Below are 19,412 nucleotides of genomic sequence, written 5' to 3'. Positions count from 1 at the left end.
CGTGTGGACTCGATGCCATGGCCTCTCGCATGGCTAGGTGGTACAAGGTACAGCGTGGACCGCATGTAACAACTGTGCCCTGTTGGTCAACATTCCAGCAGTTTTCAGACTTGCATTTATGAATACATCCAGCGTTGTAGCTGTTGCGGTGTCACATGCTGTTTGTGGTGCTTTGCATGCACTGATCAAACCAATGACAACCCTTGAGCTTGAGCCCAAGATTGTAATACATAGGGTAACTATCCCACCAATTCAAGTCATCAGAAATATGCAAGTGAATGAAAGCTCTTTATTCACAGCTTGGCAAAAATGCAAGATTCTTGGTCTACAATTGTCCTTTTGCACTTCAGCTGCACTTGTTTTGGAAGGACGGTGATGTATGGCTTCCAATGGTTTGGCAAGGAAGCTACGCGGTATTAGAGGCACAGACGCATATCTGATCAGTTCTTGAGGCAACATTCTTTTGAATTTTTAAGTGCACAACAAAAGCAGAGAAACCAAAGCTACATTATGGTAGACTCCCTACAAGAGTAACTTGCTTGAACAGAAAGGTCCGTAAAAAAACGAGCATGCAAGGTGTGTCTAAATTTCTGTTGCACGAAAATAAAACGGCCTTTCAGTGCGAGGACAATTGCAAATTGAGCATTTATTAAACTATGCACGAAGTGGGCTCGAGACGGCACGAAACCAGCTCACATTATTCTACTCGAAAAAAGTGTTTTCTTTCACTGTAACCTGCAATGACTGTTATTTGTGACAGATTATTTTCACTTTCCATTCTGATCCGAGTGCTTCAAAGGTGACCAGAAGTTTAGCTCTCTGTCTCTTTCATGGCTATCCATTTGCTGCATACCTTTTACTCCCTCCACGAGCAGGCACATCACGCGCTTTTTTACTTCGTGTTCGTTGAGAGCAATGCTGTGATTGCACATTGCAACGCAGTATCATACTAAAATGTGGTCCCGAAGTTTTTAAGCCTGAAGTTTTAAGTGTGCGCACTTAACGCACATGCGATGTGAAAGTTTGACCATATATAGGATCTCTACCATATAGGAACAGGCAGGCTGTTCTACCCCGGCAACAAGGCATTCTCCTGCATGATGGCTTCTCTGCGATGGTGCACAGAAGCTATTTTGTGGAGGTATACTTCCTTGCACATATGCATGTAAAATTTTTTTTTCCTTGAGAGTGCCGCGTAGACTCCCCGTGGGTGCTGTTGCATGCAGTCACCTTTTGCGATTACTGCGAAAGCTCACATGCACCGAAAGACACAAAGCAGCTTGTCTTTTTAAAAGCAGTATTTTTTATTTTAGATAAAGTTCTATGTGAACCGAACTAATGGTCTCATATTGTTCACCTTATTTGCGAATTCGTCTCTTAATGGCAGTCAACTGGATTTAGCTCTGCAACCTCTTTCAATTCCCAACATTCTCTGTTTGCCCTCTTCTTGCACCTGTTACTTCCCACAGTACCTTATTGCCACTAGCTTGAGTGGTTGGGCTAGTGTCAGTGAGGGTACTGATGCAGGACAACAGCCATTCCATTTTGGCTCAATGATAATCAACTTCTCTAAGAAACAAACAAAAGCTTATTTGTGCTCTGCAAGTGCTGCATCACACACACAATCATGCAACTTTGCTGCGATGTTTACAACAATGTGCTCTACCCACCCAGTGTATTAGTGCACCATGAGTGGTGATTGGAGGCTTTCTTAAGTGCAAATAAATTCTCTGAATATTGTAGAGGGCATTTCGAAAAATGGCTTCAAAGCTGTCTTTAGCAGCACAGGAAGTAAACATTCCTCTGCCATTATTCCATGCGTGCAAAGCTCTGCAACACAGCGGTTGAATAAGCCAGGCTTTTGTTGGGTAGAATTACCACATTGCAAAGCTTACCTGCATATTCACATAAAAGCGTGCAACTGCTAAACGCATTGCTCCAGCTGTACGCATTTTTGGACCTCTACATATTGCATCGCAAGCAAAGTACGCTTGCCCTTTCCAATTTGGAATGATGTACTACAACCAAGTTTCAGAGCACACTTTTTATAGAGCAATGTGCTGCCAACATCGAAATTGTTATACAAATTCCAAACAGGGATATGCTTAGAACAGCAATCTCCCATGCTCGTAAGGGCCATATAAGTATGTGGCGTCTAGCCACCAGTCCTTAAGAGCTGCAATAATGAAAATTTCAACACTACATGATTTGAGGCACTAATTAAAGAAGAAGGCCTTGGTTACTAATCTTCAATGTCACCCAGCCCTTGCCGATGTCGGACTGGATAGCGGACACCTGAGGACCCCTTTAATGGCATGCGATATCCTGATGTGTATGTGCCTCCGATCCCGGAACCTGCAAGAAAAAAGGAGAAAAAAATTAAATGAACAAAATAAACTGCGGAGGCCATAAGGAAGACAGTTATGCATTGGTAAAAGCAATGCCTTTGAGCATACAGGTGAGCCCTGATATAACGGACACACACATTATCCTATTGAAATGCCTGTGTAAAAGTAAAGATGATTTGTGCTGTATGTCGAACTGCAACTTTGCTGGTTATTTGATATTGTTAAGTTTGGTTTATTTACAAAGATGACTCCACTTTAGCTGATGCGTTCACGCAACGTTGGCGAGCTTTCTTTTCCTCGTTCTTCCTTCTGCGAGCCTCTTTTTCGCGCTTCCTTGTTCTCGCCTCTGCGTTGCCCGTCACTTCCCCCTTCGCAGACAAAGACCCCTGGGCTGTCAGTCAGAGTTCCGATAGTGGCAGTGCTTCATTCTTGCAACATGGACAACCTGTGTTTTCTGAGAGGGGCGGCCTTGAGAACATTGGCGAGACACCACGTAACTCAAGTCATTGATTCGTGTGAGCACAATAAATGGGCCTGTATAGTGTGACAACAGTTTCTGGGACAAACCACGCTTGCGGAGAGGTGTCCAGAGCCATCCTGGAAGACCTGGAAGATTATCCTGGAAGACATATTAAGCTGAATCGTATCAAGGAGATTTGACTGTACTTGGTAATGTGAAATTTGAGCTCAGTTGCTCGAGGATTTTGTCTCGCAGAATTTGAGAATGACATGTATTTATATACAGCTAGATTAGTCTTCATCTTCTCCCATAAATCGCCCTTCGATTGATACATTTTCCAGTTCTCATTTGTTATAAAGCAGGCCTTGTGATCTGAGAAGTGGCAAGAGATGTTCTTCAGATGCTTGGCCAATGCGTGGATCTGAAAGATGAGGTCTATGCATCAGTTGTGTGAGGCAGGCAGAAGAAGTGGGAGGTGGCAGAGTGTCTCGGTGACCTGGGCGGCGCGGACGCGATTCTCTTCTGCATGCTCATATTTTACTACAGCACACACTGCAGCACCCAGAGCAAACAGAGCGCAACCATTCTTGCCTGCCCCACTGAACTGCGCTCCTCCGCTTTCCACCTTATGTTTCCGCCCTTCCCTCTTCCGCTGCTGCTTTTCTCATTCTCCAGTCGCAGCCCCTTCTTTTGTCTTTATGCATTTTCTTCATGTTGTGCCATTCCTCCACCTTCGCCATAAACTGCTTTTATGCTAGGCTCCCTTTTGCTTCTCTTCAAAGCACCACCCTCAAGTTGCATGTTATTCGGAATTAGCATTAGCCTGCCCCTTCCGCAATCGCCAACCTCTAGATTCTTCCTGTGGGTAGCGCTTCGCTCTGTTGCTACCTGCCGTGGCTAGCTGGTGGCCAGTTTTGACGACAATGTGCAATCCAGAAATGAGCGCCTAAAAGCTGCACTCTAAAAGCACAATATTATGCCAGGTTGGCCTTTGCTATTTGCAATAGGGTGGTCGCCGGTACACCCATCTCAGGTACACTTAAGTACACTTAAGTTTACGAATGGATCCCTCAGGATTGCAATGCTGCTATTCACCAGACTGGCAGGAACATTTGGGTTCCAGATGACCATTGCAGGTTGCAGGAAACAGGACAGAATCTTGTGTCTTGGATTGACTGATGCCAACTGTAGTAAGGTGGCCCCTGGGCCACCTTACAATTGCTTAACTGTCATGCTGCCAGGAACAGGCACTAAAGAGATGCGCTCTACAAATACTTTTTGATGGCCCCTGGTGTCTGGCAAATAATGTTATTAATTGTACCTTTTTTTTTCCTGCTTTCACTGCCTGAATATCTTTCTTTTCATTTGGTATTTATTCCACACTATTTTATCTTTAAATTTATTCTCATCATCACCCACTATACATCAGTGGTGTGGGCGAAGCCTCCTTCTGTTGATCTCAGCCAAAGTGAAATGTACATAGGAACCAGTTGCTGATAAGCAAATTAGAAAAAATGCTCAGGCTTTTACCTTGCTCCGTGGTTTCAAAGATGGCAGCCGCAGGGTGTCGATCAGAACTATGCACATAAAGGTTTTGTGAGCACTCAATCACTTTCGTAAAAGCCAAGTGCTGACAGCTCTTGCATATCTTTGTTTTTCCGTTTGCTTAAGCGGCGGCATCACAGCGTAAAAAGAACAACAGCACAAAGCACATGAGGCACGAGTCCTTGATTTTGGCCAACAGTCAGACACAAGACGGTACTTTGAATCCTCTTTTGTGCAAGTCGCAACACTCAAGTTTAGGCTGCCTTCAGCAAAAAGAAAAGTTATCATGTATCTAAAAAAAAGCAAAGCTAAGCAATTATCTGCCAACAGATAAAAAGTTCTTCTGGCTGCTTTCCACAAGGGTCAACGTTATGCAACCTCTCCCCCAGTACTTCAAAAATGGATAAACTGCACAGATGCAGGACTGCTGGATCGACGACTGAAAAATGGCAGGTACACAAGGTCTACAGGTGCACCGCGGCACCAGGCAGCAGTTGCAACGATGTCTTCATCCCTACAGTACAGCTAACTCCATGCAATGCTCTATCAAAACATCCAAAAATCAACACAGACATATGATTTCTTAATTGCATTGCTATGGAGAGTGCCACTGGCAAGAGGTTCAGAGAGAAAAATTGTTATTCTATGTAAGCATTGTATTCATCATCGCCATTATCAGCCTGATTACACCCACTGCAGGGCAAAGGCCCGTCCCATATCCCTTCTGAATTAGCTTGGACCTGAGCGAGCTAAGCCACCTAATTCCCACAAACTTCCTAATGTCATCCGCCCGCTTAACTTTCTGCCACCCCATGCCTGTTATCAGAATCCAGTCAGTTCAGTCAGTTTTTCATGGCAACCATTGGTTGTCTAGAATTCCAGTAACTCACGTCTCTTCCCTGGCCCACTCTGCTTGCATCATAACGGTAATAAGGGCTGTTTTTACCTTCAATCATGACGAGCGTCAAGGACGACAAAAATTAAGTCAATCAGGCCAGTGCAAAACAGTACAGTATTGTGAACAGCTGTGAGCTAAATTACTGGGCTTAAAGGGCGAAGTTGCATGTAAAAAAATTCATTTTGGCATAAACACCTCGCCCAGTCGCTTATGATGTCCAAAAGGATGAGGGGACCTATACACTGCACCCACCGGTAATGTTACCAGGTGACTTGGCCATAAGGCGGCACTCACTGCGACAAACGCTTTCCTGATAACCCACATCCTACACCCTTTTGCTGCCCACAGCATAAACCATGAAGAGGTTGTGCCATGCTTACCGGCTGTGCGGTCAATGTCCCTGTCCTTCGGAGTGGGTCGCGTGAGCAGTGGCTGGCAGAGGAGCTCATCGATAGATTGTGGTGAGATGTGGTTGTTCTCACGCAGTGCCCGCTTCATCTGCTCGAAGATGTGAGTCTTCTCCTTGTCACCTAGTCGAGCCAGGCATTTGTCCACTTTATCCACCTGAGAGTGGCATTAACAGGGATGGAAACAGAGAGGCACTGCTTTCCTTACAGTTGCTATGGTCTCACATGCAAATGTGCCAAAAAGTGCACTAACTTTGTTCGCAGCTGTTGGGAAAAAAAGAAATTCTAACCACAGCTGCACGAGCACAGCGAAGAGCTTTTCTTACCATTATAATAAAATCACGAAAGGCACACACTTACTATTACTAGACCTCTTCCTGCCACCCATAACCGCTGCGGAAACGGGGCATGTCATCGACGTGATAATTTTTTTTTACCCTTGAGAAGGTAGGTGACAAGTAAAATACAGAACTGCATTTTATTTTAATCTAGCTGGTGGTGGTTAAGTGATTATAATCAACACGGTCATATAGGCATCCCCTGCTAGGAAGATGGATAATTAAGAAGAAAGTGCACACGTTTTGGATGTCAGCATGTCTACAAAAGTGTGGTTCGTTCAATAAAGCTATTTTATTGAATGCTCTCGTAATCTTAAAGGGCAACTCCGGGGGTTTTTTGACATTCCAATATTCTAATAAAAATTTTACTCTAGATTCTCCTCTTCGTCCCGACCCATTCTACAAAATTTGGGCGCCGTACGATAATCCGTTCACGCGCAACACGACTTTAAAATATGCTGTTTTCATGGCTTAAGTTGAGACTATTTCTGCCGGCAACACTGAGTTTCTGACGTCACAAACAGTATATCGGCGTTGCTGTCTACTTCCCTCATGATTATGAAATTGCGAGGCTTATATTGAACTACTTCAGACATTTTATGCAATGCTTCATGATTTCCATACTTTATTTTCACCATCCAATGCACGTACGAGTGTTTCTTTAATACTGAGTGTGACGTCACCATTTCGTCACCTGGGACGTCGTTTCTGGCCGTGAAAGCAGTTTCGGTTTCGATTTGTTGTTTTTTCTTTTTAAAAATACTTCTAATTGGAATTTCGAAAAACGGTTTTTTGTGCTCGAGTCAGGACGTGCTGAGGAATGTAATTCAACCAAAAACACAGAATGATGGAAAAACCACCGGAGTTGACCTTTAAAATCAGAAGTTAAAATTCACCACGCACACTTGCACATAAATGTTTTTCCAGAGATCAATTCTGAAAAATATTAGTAGCATATATAGAGAAATCAAGAGATTTACTGCCCTATTTGGTGTCTGGTACAACAAATAGAATGATTCTACAGCAATTTGTTATGAAATGCAGCAGAGATGAATTACAACAAGTGAACAAAAAGTGAGAGAGAGATGTATGCCTTATTTATGGTCTCGTATGCTTTTGTTTCAGTCAAAGAAATGTGGCATTCACTGCAACCAAGAGAAGCTTCTAAAAGTGATACTAAGACTGATTGTGTAGTGTCATCAGAAATGTGCAAAATTCATGATGCCATGATGCACCACCCCCATCAAAGCACGATTTATTCATAATTTTCAACAGGCGCACATAAAAGGAAGAATTTTTAAATACCTGTACAACATATTTCACTACAATATTTTGTTATGGTATACGACAACTAGAGTGTTAACAAAAAAACGTAAATTGAAGAATAAAAATTTTGACCAAACATTGCCCCCCCCCCCCCCCCCCCCCCCGCCCCCCCCTTGAGGCTGAAAGGGCATTACACAAGGTGGAAAATACGAAACAAAGAACAAGATTCAAGAAGGTCGTAAATTTTAGCAAAATTTAAAGTAGACACTGACCACTTTCCACTGAGATAAGACAACACAAACGTCGATGTTTTGTGACAAAAAGAAACGTCACTTATAGGCAGACGTGTCGAGTAAAGTGCTCATAAACTTATAAATGTTCTGTTTCCAGTAAATGAGGATTTGGAAAAATACTAAGCCAGTGAAAAAGTTCCACACTCATCAATATGCAGCCACAGTGGGCAGAATTTTGTCCGATGATCTTTGGCTCAGCAACTGAGAACCATGGCCAATGCATGCAATACTGAAAGTCTAGTTCACTACCCTCAAAACAAGATGAGGGCTGCATTTACAACATTACAGCTAAGCTGACTCTGACCTAGCAGCCCAGCGCTATAAAGTGACATGTAAACAACATGTTCAGGCAAAAACTGACAGTAAGCATTTCACTCCAACCACTCCAAAGACGTACCGTTTCTTGGCAGACCTGCTGTTCTACTCGCGACTGCACAGGGACGTCTTGGTGGATGATGGACCGTAAGGTCAGGAAAACATCGTCCACTCGGTCCAGGTCTGCCAGTGCCATCATCTGTATGTACACCAGGCGTTATAAGCATTATTATGGCTACTGCATGACAAGCAGACACTGCAGCGTCATATGAAGCACTCTAGGATGTGTGTATGTTAAAAAATATATATATGGTATATATATATGGTATATATATGCGCGGTGTGACACAAAAGAAACAGTGTGTAGTTTCGAAAAAAAGTGGAATTGTAGTGATTTTGTGGATTCCCAGTGGTCAGACTGTTCATCAACACTACTACATACATTGAAGTACTAAGAAGACAATAAAAAAATTAGGAAACAAAAAGGTCACAGTTGTTAAGTGATGGATGGCTGTTGCACCAGGACAATGTACCCGGTCACACGGCCCTATCTGTCAAGCAGTTTCTGGCCAACAGAAACATTACTATGATGGAGCATCCTCCTTATTCACCTGATTTGGCTCCGTGTGACTTTTTTTTTATTTCCTAAAGTTAAATCTTGCTTAAAGAGAACCCATTTTACCTCAGTTGAAGAGGTTCAGGCAAAAACTGAAAATCTCCTGAAGGGTCTTTAAAAACCTCATTCCAGAACTGTTACCAGCAGTGGCAGCACCGAATGCAGAAGTGTGTGAATGCTGAAGGCGACTACTTTGAAGGTTATAATGTCACAGAGAACCGATTCTGTAAGTACAATAATTTATTGGACCAGTCTCGTTACTTTTGTGTCACACCTCGTATATGGGACGATCAGACATCTGAAGTGGCAATTCTGTAAAAGCAGTCCACTTAAATGTCGGTGAATATTTTGATGCTTTTACTCTAAGCAAAGACTTCGCCTTTGTGACAGAATTGTTCTGGAAGGTGAATGCGGTTTGAAGTGGGTCGAGGTTGGTAGCGAATGTGGTGGGAAAGCGGCCGGTGCTTCAAAGGAGTAGCTGGCTTTTCCACCACGCCTTCAAACTCGATTTCACTATTGCACTTTCGCAATGCCATAGCTTTTACATTTAGTCAGCGGAGGCTTTCTGGAGGGGGAGCCCAGGGAGGGTGGAAGTAAGTGGACAGGTGGTGTGGGATGAGCTTCTCAAGGAAGGAGGAGGGTGGGGCAAGTGATGGGTGGCATTAGGTAGGCAGTGCCCAGGGGTATTTCTGGGCAATTTTTTTCTGGAGGGTGGAGGCTTCACCCCTTGAGGCTACTGACGAACAGATTGTGACTTTTTAGTGCGTAGCACTACTAGCCGCAATCACGGATTTCACCGATGTCTGTATGAAGCCGCTCACTCTCTCTCTCTTCATGAACTTGAGTAGAGAAAGACAAGGTGGCGACGCGCGCGTCGTGCAGCTCAGCTTTGAGGAGGCGGAGTGGCCGCACAGCTGCAGCACAAGCTGCTCTCTCTCTCTCTGTCCATCCATCTTTTGTTGAACTTGAAGAGGCAGAAGGGGAAGTGGCGTCGCCCGCATTGCACAATTTTAAAACTGAGTGGGTGGATCGGCAACATAGCTGCACCCAGTGAGAGAGGGGAGTGTCAGTTGCTGAAGTGGTGGCCGTCACTGGGCAGCATTGCACAAGCGTGTGTTACTCCGGAGTGAGCAGTCGTGTGTCCCTCGTGCGTCCTTAACTTCAGCATCTCTCCGCTTGCATCAGTCACTACTCAGCCTTCATGGACAGCAGACGTGCACGCACGGTGCTCCGCGCCGCTCGCTGCGTCGTGAAGTAGCTTGTGCTTAAATCCGCGCCTAAGCAGTGCTACGCACCTACTTCGCATTTGATTAACTATGCAAATCGGCTGTAATTTTTCTTTTTTGCACTGTGACAATGGTACTGCTTATGCAGCAAAAAAAGCTGGCCTGCCTTCATGCATGAAATACATTGGGTATGCAGCTCAGTGCCACCTGAAGATATGCAAAGTAGCCAAGCTGCATTATACCTGTCACCAACACTGTCATTGCTGTGCTGTACTACTGGTCTACGTATGCAAATAAGGCATCAACTATTGCAAGGAAAAAAAAAAAAATGTATGTAAGTGCAAGATGCAAGCTTTATTCCAAAACAAAATAAAGGGTCATATACAGCTGAAAGAGACAAAGAAAAACACAAACATAGAAACATGTGTTTGGCAACTGGGGACATAGACTAAATAGTTAAGCAGCTTTAGAATAGGATTGGTACAAATAGGGAGACCTGAGACACACTGTTTGCCCTTACGTCATCAAAATTCTGTACATGCGCACTGGTGCCCCACTATATCCAATTCCTCTAATAAATAGGGTCACTCTGTTCTAAAGCTTGCTTCTATCTCTCACACTTATGTCAGCACTGTTGAAAGCCGAACACAATGTGCCCCTCTCCTGGCTATAAGAAAAGGTTAGAGCAATTTTCTTCGTGGTCTGGTTCCAATGGCAAAACAAGTTCTCTGTTTTTACAGACTAAAAAACTCTCCCTGCCGCAGGGTTTGCCTTGAGAGATGACTGGGTGTTCCTTCTGCCTAACACAAGCCAGCTTAATGCGTGCATGGTTGAAACAAATAAATAAAATAAATGATGGAATTCCTGTAGCCAGTCTGAATCAGCCAGCGTACCACCATTTCTCAAGGTCTATGCACGACTACGATGACATGGTTTCAAGGTCCAGACTTTTTCGCAGGGCTGAAAAACCACTTTCACTCCCTTGTAGCGTGCACACACGCAAAACCACAAATTCTGGCTTTCAGTTTCCGCGTTCTCAAAAAACTCTGTGTTGCCCCAATTTTTGCACAGCAGAGAATAAGGGAAGATTGTGTTTACCTGCAAGTACTCTGCAGAAAGGTAATCATAGTAACGCACACATTTGGAGAAACAGAGCCACGTGCAAAAAAGATGGCTTACCCTGATGTTACGTATTGTGATGTAACTGAGCTGTGCTGACAAGGCCAGCAGCTCCATAGCAACCTTTGGTTCATTCTGTGTATACAAAAAAAGAAAGCAACCAGCCAGCCAATCAAAAGAATGCATAAGAGAATTCTTCGCTGCACCACTTTCTCGGTTTGAAAGGCAATATGATCAAGACACCGACTTTTCTAATAGCCTGATTACTTCAGCAAGAAGATTTTCAGGATGCTGCCAAAGAGGGTGACTACCCGGGTACCAACGCCCCCAGTGCCTACCTACCTTTGCTCTTAATCAGGCTTAATCAGGGTAGTTTGAAGAATTTCTGTTAGTATCACGTAATTTGTAATGTAAATATATAACCAGCTAATTTGAACTGGCGGCCTTCACCAGCCAGGTTACCTTAACGATCTGGTGTGCTACATACGTGAGAATGCCCGACCTTGATTTTTCCACAAACCTTTCAGGCAGCAAAACAAGGCTGCAGAGCAATGCCAGCCTCAGTACTACTATGTGCCAGCACAAACAAAGCGACCCGTGATGTGGCTTGCAGACTGCAAAAGCGCGTGCTTACAGAGAAGACATGCTTCACTGCAGTGCAGCACCAAACCTGGCAGTATTAGCGCACGCTCTGTTGGCCTGTGCTTTTTCTGTCGTATGGCATGGCTAGCGAGTTGGTTAGCAGCAGTAATTGTTTAGTTCATCCAGTAAAGATAGCCCATGCCTGCAACAAACAATTTTGCCCATGTTTCAAATTTTTTTAATTTTTTTAATTTTTTTGCTACGCTAGAGTATTTCGAACATCTGAAGTGCTACAGTCACCTATGGGCTTTGGAGGCCCATGATTTGTAGAGAATACTTCGCCCTATAAATTCAAGAATTTCAAAGTCACAATGAGGCAACAGTCTAGGAAAGCAAAGAAAAGGAAAGATCGTTTCATAACAAAGGCAATCGATCTTTGGGAGCTTGCCTGCGATCTCCCCCTTCGTGAATACGATCTCTTATTTTGCCCCTGGTCATTTAATGAAAAAAAAAGGATGGCTGTGTCATTTGAGACTTTAATATTCTTAGGAAGGCCATCTGCAGACTCTTAGAGACTTGATATTATCACCACTTTTTTTTTTCTTTTTCATGCAATCATGAAGGTTCTCAAACTCCTTATTCAATTTGCCTGCTCATCTGCTGCTTCTTCTTCCTTTCTTTTGTTTTTGTTGTCACTGCAAAGTCTGTTTGCATTAACCTGCATCACTAGTACCAAGGTTTTGCACAAGTTATTGCATGTTTGAAGGACTCTGACACACTAAAATCCTATATTTTCACAATTTAAGCATTGAGGAAAATGTATTTTCGTGAAACTGGCCGCTGTGCATATTAATTTTTCAGCCTTTTGTCACTATGTAGCTCTGCCTTTGAGAGCTAGATCAGACCTCCAAGAAATGAAAATCAAATGTATTTAAGGTACTTTAGGGGCATTTATGAACCTTGCGGAGGCTGGCCCCACAGCACAGACGTGCCTAAGTGGTTGATTTTAACGCTACTGTGATATTTTACCACTTCTGAATGGTTGAATGAGTTTGATGCTCACCAAAGCTGGTCACGGAGACATGGTTATATATTCTGTGCTTTCTCTTCTTCCCTTTGCACCAGTCAGTGAACACTTAGCTATTTGGCTTTTTGAATCAATTATATTCTGCAATTAACGCTCTGCATTGCATATATGTAGCGCATGTCCGACTCCTTTTTGACAAAATGACAGCATTTCAGTACTCATTAAAGGAAAACAGACTGCAGGGGAAGCTTCCTTTCAGCTATTACTGTCCATGGTTGGTTGGTTTGTAGAGTTTAACGTCCCAAAGTGACTGAGGCTATGAGAGATGCCGAAGTGAAGGGCTCCGGAAATTTCGACCGCCTAAAGTTCTTTAACATTTACCGACATAACACAGCACATGGGCGCCTTGCTTTTTTCGGCCATCGAAAAGCCGGCCCCCTGCGGCCGAGATTCGATCCATGAAGTTGAGGTTCACTTCAAGCACGCTCATTGTCCACATCAAAATCTTTTAGCTCAAAACAAAGAATCTGTCTTTATAAGTGACACGAGACTATGACATCCTAATGGTGCAAGCTAGACTGAGCAAGAAGTAGCCACTCACGTGATTGACCGATAGCATGGCTGCAAAAGCCAGGCCTTTACGTAACACCAAAGCTCCTACAGTACGGGCATCCTGAATCAACTTGAGTGCATACTCATAGGACTCACGGGTGTTCTGCGGGGAGAAAGAAAAATACATTTAAAACGGTAGCTAAATTGTATGTCAAACGACTTTTTCCCATCACCTCACTAAAGTGCTCGAAATTACAGGTGCACAAATACTCGAAAATTTCAAATCAAATATCCCACTATAAATCAATTGAGCCATCAGAGTGACTGACAAAGATTTCAAACAAATCCAATATGTCCTCAACTTTTCAAATACTTTTCGAAAATTAGCTGGGTTTAACTGTGCTTTAACCAACTGAGACGTGTGAAAGCACTGTACAGCATGATCTGGCGTGGTTTTGCTTGGCAGTGTGTTGAACATCTTTAGTTGGTTTGGATTTTGAGGGAAGATAAAAGTGCAGTTTCTGTCTCACTTCTTGGTTGACACAATGGATCAACGGCATACAACTGGCGGTACATTATGTTGTCAGTTCAAATCCATATTGTAAGCTAGCTTCTAACCTGATGACCAGCGGATAGATGCTAAATGGGAGGTGAACTGGTATCATATCGTCCTGAACATTGCACAAGAAATGGTTGTGTCACAATTTCGATACGAAATCACACTGCATCTTGTCAAGTCCTTTCCATACTTCATGCCCATGCTACTCATTAGGCACACAAGGCTTTCGCCTTAATAACTGCCGTAAAAATCGATTATATTCTTCATATTTTTCTTTGACGGCTCCTCCAAAAACAGAGCAAGCAATGACATCGGATACTATCAGTTTGAGCTAACCATGCACGACACAAAGTTTTTAAGCAGTGATGTGCTTCCAAATTATGGGGAGAGTGTTAGCTGTTACCATGAGTGCACAGCAGCTCTGCCTGCCTAGTGTGACTTCTGCCCCTGTTTTGTGTGGTGGCAATATACCAGTTTCGAAAATGACAATGGCAATTGAGGTCCAATGCCCCGACTTCATGCTTAGGTAAACCTGTTTCAAGGATTGGCAAACTCTTATCTTAAGATTTTTATTATTGGGGGAAATGCAGAACCGAAGCGCCATATACTCAAGAGCTTGTGGTGTTGCCACTCTGTGGTTAGTCTTCAATAAAAACAAAAGGAGAGAACAAAGAAGAAATGCCAGCAAGGAAATGATGGTAAGAGCAAGAAAGTGGGGAGATATGTGGCTGCAGGAAGAACCCCATCCCTTCCTGATAATTCTAAAACATTATGAGATCAGTGCCGCATAAAACCTGGGAGTGCATTCGGGCGTTTGCTAATGCAGTGTAGCATAAACTGAACATAATAGTGGTACTATCCTGCCAACATCAGTAAACATGGAATGAATGGTTCAGTGCTATGCTGCGGTCCATTTGTATGGCGGTGATCACAATGCTCTCTCATGGCCTCCAAGACTCAATGATGCGACAAGGCTCAGGCGCATATGCAGCTGTCACTTATGACTGTCATCCATCTCATGTCCTGAAGTGTAGTTCTAGTTTATTCATGTGTGTCACAATAGCAAAAGGTAAAATTCCTGTACATACAACTTGATGTTCATAGAGTTAATATCCTTACTTTGTGTTCTGACCTATTAATAGAGTTAATTTTGTGTCGTCATAGAGTTCTAGCACACTGCCACAGTGCTGCCGCTCTCTTAGAATTCATTCTGCATGAATATTTGCACAAGCAGCAAACGTTCGTATACAAATTTTAGTTCTTAGCTCTATTATTTGTATTCGATTGCTTTTCAGTTTGTTATTTTCCTCAGCTCACATACCTGGGCCACACAAAAGACCAAAAATATGGTAATTATTCATGCTCAACTGTTGGCTTCTTACAGTAAAAAGAGATATTTAAAAATAGCAGGGACAACAATAAAAACAAAACTGCCTTTAAGTTGTGTGATAATTAGCTAATATAGCCACAAAACAACAATATCTTCTTACCCTGCGCAAGCAACTCTCCGGGTGACTTATACTGAAAAGGTGAACAGAATACAAGCATTTCTAAAATGATGATCTTCCTAAACTGAAATACCCGCTTGCACATTCTGGTGACAAACAACTTTCCTCATGCTCAAGGTACAATACCGAAACTTTGGTTGTTCTAGTGGAATAAGGGTGCAGTACTTGCTATAACGTTTTCAAGATCAGCACAGCAGTTCAAAAGTTGACCCTTCTGCCCTACTAAAAATATGTCAAAATTTACTTCCTATTTATTAAGTTAGTATAATTTAAAAACATACTTTTGTCATTTATAGCCATATCAACATATTTTATATGATGAATGAAAGCAGTAAAAGCTTCTTTTGCAAGTCTAGATAATTCTGCGCTTTAGTTGGCAATGATGATTATTTGGCAATTTAAAATCAGTTTATTTGACACAAGCAACTAAGGGTTCTGTGAGTGCTTGTAATGCCTGTTGAAACTAAGAGCACAGCTCTATCTCGGCTGATAGAAGGAAGCAGTTACTGATGCTCACCAGTTTGTAGCAGGCACCCAAGGCGAGAACGACACATTCACGCGGGTATTTGGTGCCATAAAGCTGCTTCTGCTGCATGCTATCGAAGATGTCCAAGACATCCTGATAGCGCTGCTCCTTGAACAGGAGGTCCATGGCAATCTGATACGAAGAGAACTGGTCAAAGAAGCCATCCAGTTCCTGCACAGATAAACGAAGTAGACATGAGATGGTAGCTCAATGCACTGGGCACAACTCTCATTAAGTCACAGTAACACCTCAACATATTTTCTGCAATGAGGGATTAAAATTTTCATAACTACAGTGATAAAAAACCATACAGCTAGCTTTTGATGTCAGCAAAAAGGCAGGGAAGGTAGGTTACATTGGGCAGCAATCTGGACATGGTCATGCCACTAAAGATTGAAGGACCCTGTGAAACAGCCACCTATGAAATCAGAACTAACATCTCATCAATGTCCACACTCATCAGCTCAGTGTATACTATATCAAACATCATGGCTGCATTTTCAGAATTCAAGGCCTTTTCTTATAAAACAACCTTTAGCTTGAGACAGCATGAACAAAAACCTATCATCTGAAAGAGAAAATGATGAAGATGTAAGCATGAGAGCAAACATTAGAAAAAGGAGATTTGCGGCAAGTAACCAGCATCCGTTAACCTTGATTTTGCGTGAAACTGACATGGTGCACTAAGCTAGCATAATGTGGTACTGTGAAGCACTTATGAAGGTAGCATTACAAATGCGCAAGCTGCACTACCAGGCATTACAAACAAAGTACAAAAAAAATAAAAAACAATAGCTCATTGCCTTATTAAAAGCTTCACTGAAACTTCTCTATGGAAAAGATGGTTCATTTCCCAACCTTGAAATGAACTCGCCACAAGAACTGACAAGCACACGAAAGAAGGTGCACACAAAAACATGCGTGTTCAAAGCTGCTCCCAAGGTTCTTAAGCTACTCAATTGCCAATGTAGATATCTGTTAAGTGACTTTGATACCATGTAATTTAATCACTTAGTTAGTTTAAGTGGAAATGATATGGTCTGAGCAGATTACCAACTCAATTACAGGTATACATTGAGCTCAGAGCAGCACTGCAGGACTGACTGGTTTTCTGACCTGATCCTTCAGTAATTGTAAAACTATGTCTGGCTTCTTCAAGTGGTAAAACAGCCGTAGTGCCACAGGTCCAAAGACAAATGTGCCAAAGCGAAGCTCCTTGTTCTGCTGGTTGAACCTAGAACATCAAACACGAACTAAATAAGAACTAAGCATAAAATGGTTATTTGGTCACAATGAAATGCTTCTGCTAGACAGTATGCTTGTGATCAAACTAAACATAATTTAGTAGGCTTTCTTTTTTCTTTGGCATTCGGAACAAAAGGCTAATTCATAAATTCTCAATGGTTCTGCCCGGCCAACAATAAAGCTTTTCAGCAAAAGTTTCTGACCACATAATGCTATTTCTAGTCTCCCAGATTATAAGGAATATGCATTTCTACTTCCAATAAGTTGACGAATATTTAGTTTGCTTTGAACATTACCTAAGCAGCCGAAAAAAGTAAAAAGTGATGATGGCAGCTATTATCAATTTAAAATTTGTGTTCCCACTTAAAACCGTGATAACACAAGGTGATAAGGTCATCTGGAATATGTATGTAATTGGCAAAGACAGGCAATTCAGAAAGCCCAGTTCCTATTTGCTTCATTATTTCAGGTACTGGTGACGTGATAATAACATAATGACTGCTTTTTGACAAACAGGATAAAGTAATGGCCATAAGCCACTAAACTGGGCTGCACTGAGAACTGCATGTTTTCCCATGCAATTGTTGTGTCAACCTCATGATGTTGCACATAACGGTCCCAGAAATTTTCAAAGAACTCTGTTTTTTCTTAAACAACTCAATCCCCCCCCAAATGTATGAGCACTGACAGTTAACACAAAAAAGTGCTGATGCTGCTCACTGGCCAATATGAGTCTGCTTACATAACCAGCACTTGAATAACAATATGGGAAAAAGTAAAGGAAATGACACTCCCTTGCCTTTTCATCATTTTGATCACCAATTCTATATCAGAGTCCTTGTCTTCACATAAATAAGCGACGTGCTTGAGGTCTTCCGTAAATACCATGGCAGGATTGTCGGTGTTAAAGTACTGGCTTATTCGTTGAAAAAACTTGTCTGAAAAAATAAATGAATAAATAAAAGTCAAGGAAAAGTTTGCAATGTAGCCGGCTCCTTCATATGGGACATGATGCGCCTAGCAGCATATCTGTATAACCATACGCAGTGTAGGACCGAGGTTGCAGGATAATACCTCTGTCACACGAACACCTCCGATCCTCACTGAATTCGATCTGTGCATTGAGGTTTTCAAGAACTGAATCATCCTGTGCTAAATGACCATTTTGAATGACCATTGAGAAGTTTCCTTTGTGAGCAATAGATGACGTCGAGGGTGGCGACGCCCGCTTTCGAATATGCTTGAAAACTCATTAGCGTTTGACGAAGCGGCTTCGGGCCAAGCAGGCTCGGGCTTGACTGCACTTGACAGTTGCCGTGTGACAACCTCGATCTGCATTGAGTTGAAAGCAGTTGAATTATTATCTGCTTTCGGCATTTGTCCTTTTGCCTTTTGGTTGCAGGTTATTTTTTGTTTGCTTTTGTACTGCGCTTGCTTTCGGGCACAGACTGATCGCAGTAACAGCTTCGAATTGGGCTGTTGTGGAGCTACGCTCACAAGACACAAGCTGTGAATTTTGTAGACAGTAAAACATTGGTGTACTAGTCTTGCGAACGTGATTAAGATTGACCATGTTAGGTGCAGAGAGAAAAAGGTAGAAATGCATATTAGATAGAAATGAGGAAGCGGCTTCGGACCAAGCAGGCTCGGGCTTGACAGCACTTGACAGTTTCCGTGTGACAACCTCGATCTGCATTGAGTTGAAAGCAGATCGATTTCAATGAAGATCGTAAGTTTTTCGTGTGAGAGAGGTATTAGACCCCTGCTTTCTAGCTCACTTTACAGTCGAAAACTGGAGGTTACGTAGGTCATAAGTGACCCCTAAAAGAATGAGGCTGGGAGGAGCAAATAGATTGCGGCTTCCAGTAATGACCAATTAAGGAAATTTATCTGAGCTATTCAGATTACAGGACCAGATCTTCAGATAACTTTGGATGCTAAAAAAAAGGCCTCAAACTTACCTTTAGCATCAGCAAACTGATGCTGCATTTTTTCTCTCTGCTCAAGGTACTTGTCCAAGCCAAGTACTGCCGCACCGTAAAGATGCCGCGAATCTGCAGAAGAAAATGGTCAGTCCTCGTCAGCGTTTTTACGACAAATATATCCAAATTGCAAGTCTTTCTCCCAGAAGAGCGCAACCTGGAGAATGCCTTATATCGATAGTTTACTACGATTTACAAATGCCGGCAGCAAAACCAAAACTGAACATCACTCCTAAAGAAAGATGCGAACAGACTAACACGAGCATACTAGACGCCATGCTTACAGCTACTGTGGTCTGAAACATAGACCGGACATGTGAAAGCGAAAAATCTTACTTTGAGCAAGCAGAGATAAAGTACATGACTTTGAAAGTGAGTTTAGCACCGCGCGAACAGACACATGTCTTGCAAGAGCAGCCGCCATTTCAAACTACTAAGCCGCTGAACCTAAGATAAATGTTTCGCATTCTAGTATGTCTCAAAAGATTTTTTACAAGCTTGATATCAACTTAAGTAAGTAAAATATAGTTAGTTTATAAGTGCGTTTAATTTGTGTAATTAAATGTTATATTTAAATGATGCACGTCTTGTTTATGTTAC

General features: G+C 42.5%; 1 protein-coding gene across 1 annotated transcript; it reads right to left on the bottom strand.

Annotated features, from left to right (window-relative positions):
* Positions 1-257: 257 nt before the first annotated feature.
* On the bottom strand, positions 258-19,264 carry LOC146198801 (pentatricopeptide repeat-containing protein 2, mitochondrial-like). The gene is made up of 10 exons (XM_084594284.1): positions 19,149-19,264; positions 18,792-18,884; positions 17,630-17,768; positions 16,702-16,819; positions 15,577-15,756; positions 13,042-13,155; positions 10,892-10,966; positions 7,953-8,069; positions 5,632-5,815; positions 258-2,355 (listed from the first exon to the last, which is right to left on the bottom strand). Exons 1-10 carry the CDS (start codon positions 19,234-19,236, stop codon positions 2,243-2,245), a joined length of 1,221 nt encoding a protein of 406 aa, XP_084450410.1. The 5' UTR covers positions 19,237-19,264; the 3' UTR covers positions 258-2,242.
* Positions 19,265-19,412: the final 148 nt, after the last annotated feature.

This window comes from Amblyomma maculatum, chromosome 2 (genome assembly GCF_055883805.1).
Source record: "Amblyomma maculatum isolate TAMU_Amacu chromosome 2, ASM5588380v1, whole genome shotgun sequence".
NCBI classification, from domain to species: domain Eukaryota; kingdom Metazoa; phylum Arthropoda; class Arachnida; order Ixodida; family Ixodidae; genus Amblyomma; species Amblyomma maculatum.
The sequence above is the reverse complement of the archived record's forward strand: the minus strand, read 5'-3'. Positions and strand labels throughout refer to the sequence as shown.

What these genes read in the sequence shown, in the direction of transcription:
- LOC146198801 (XM_084594284.1), bottom strand. Translation starts at nt 19,236, where the DNA reads ATGGCGGCTGCTCTTGCAAGACATGTGTCTGTTCGCGCGGTGCTAAAC. An exon ending in TCAGTTTGCTGATGCTAAAG is followed by an intron (nt 17,769 to 18,791) that starts GTAAGTTTGAGG and finishes TTATTTTTTCAG; the next exon opens with ACAAGTTTTTTCAACGAATA. An exon ending in TCACAATACGTAACATCAGG is followed by an intron (nt 8,070 to 10,891) that starts GTAAGCCATCTT and finishes GTGTACATACAG; the next exon opens with ATGATGGCACTGGCAGACCT.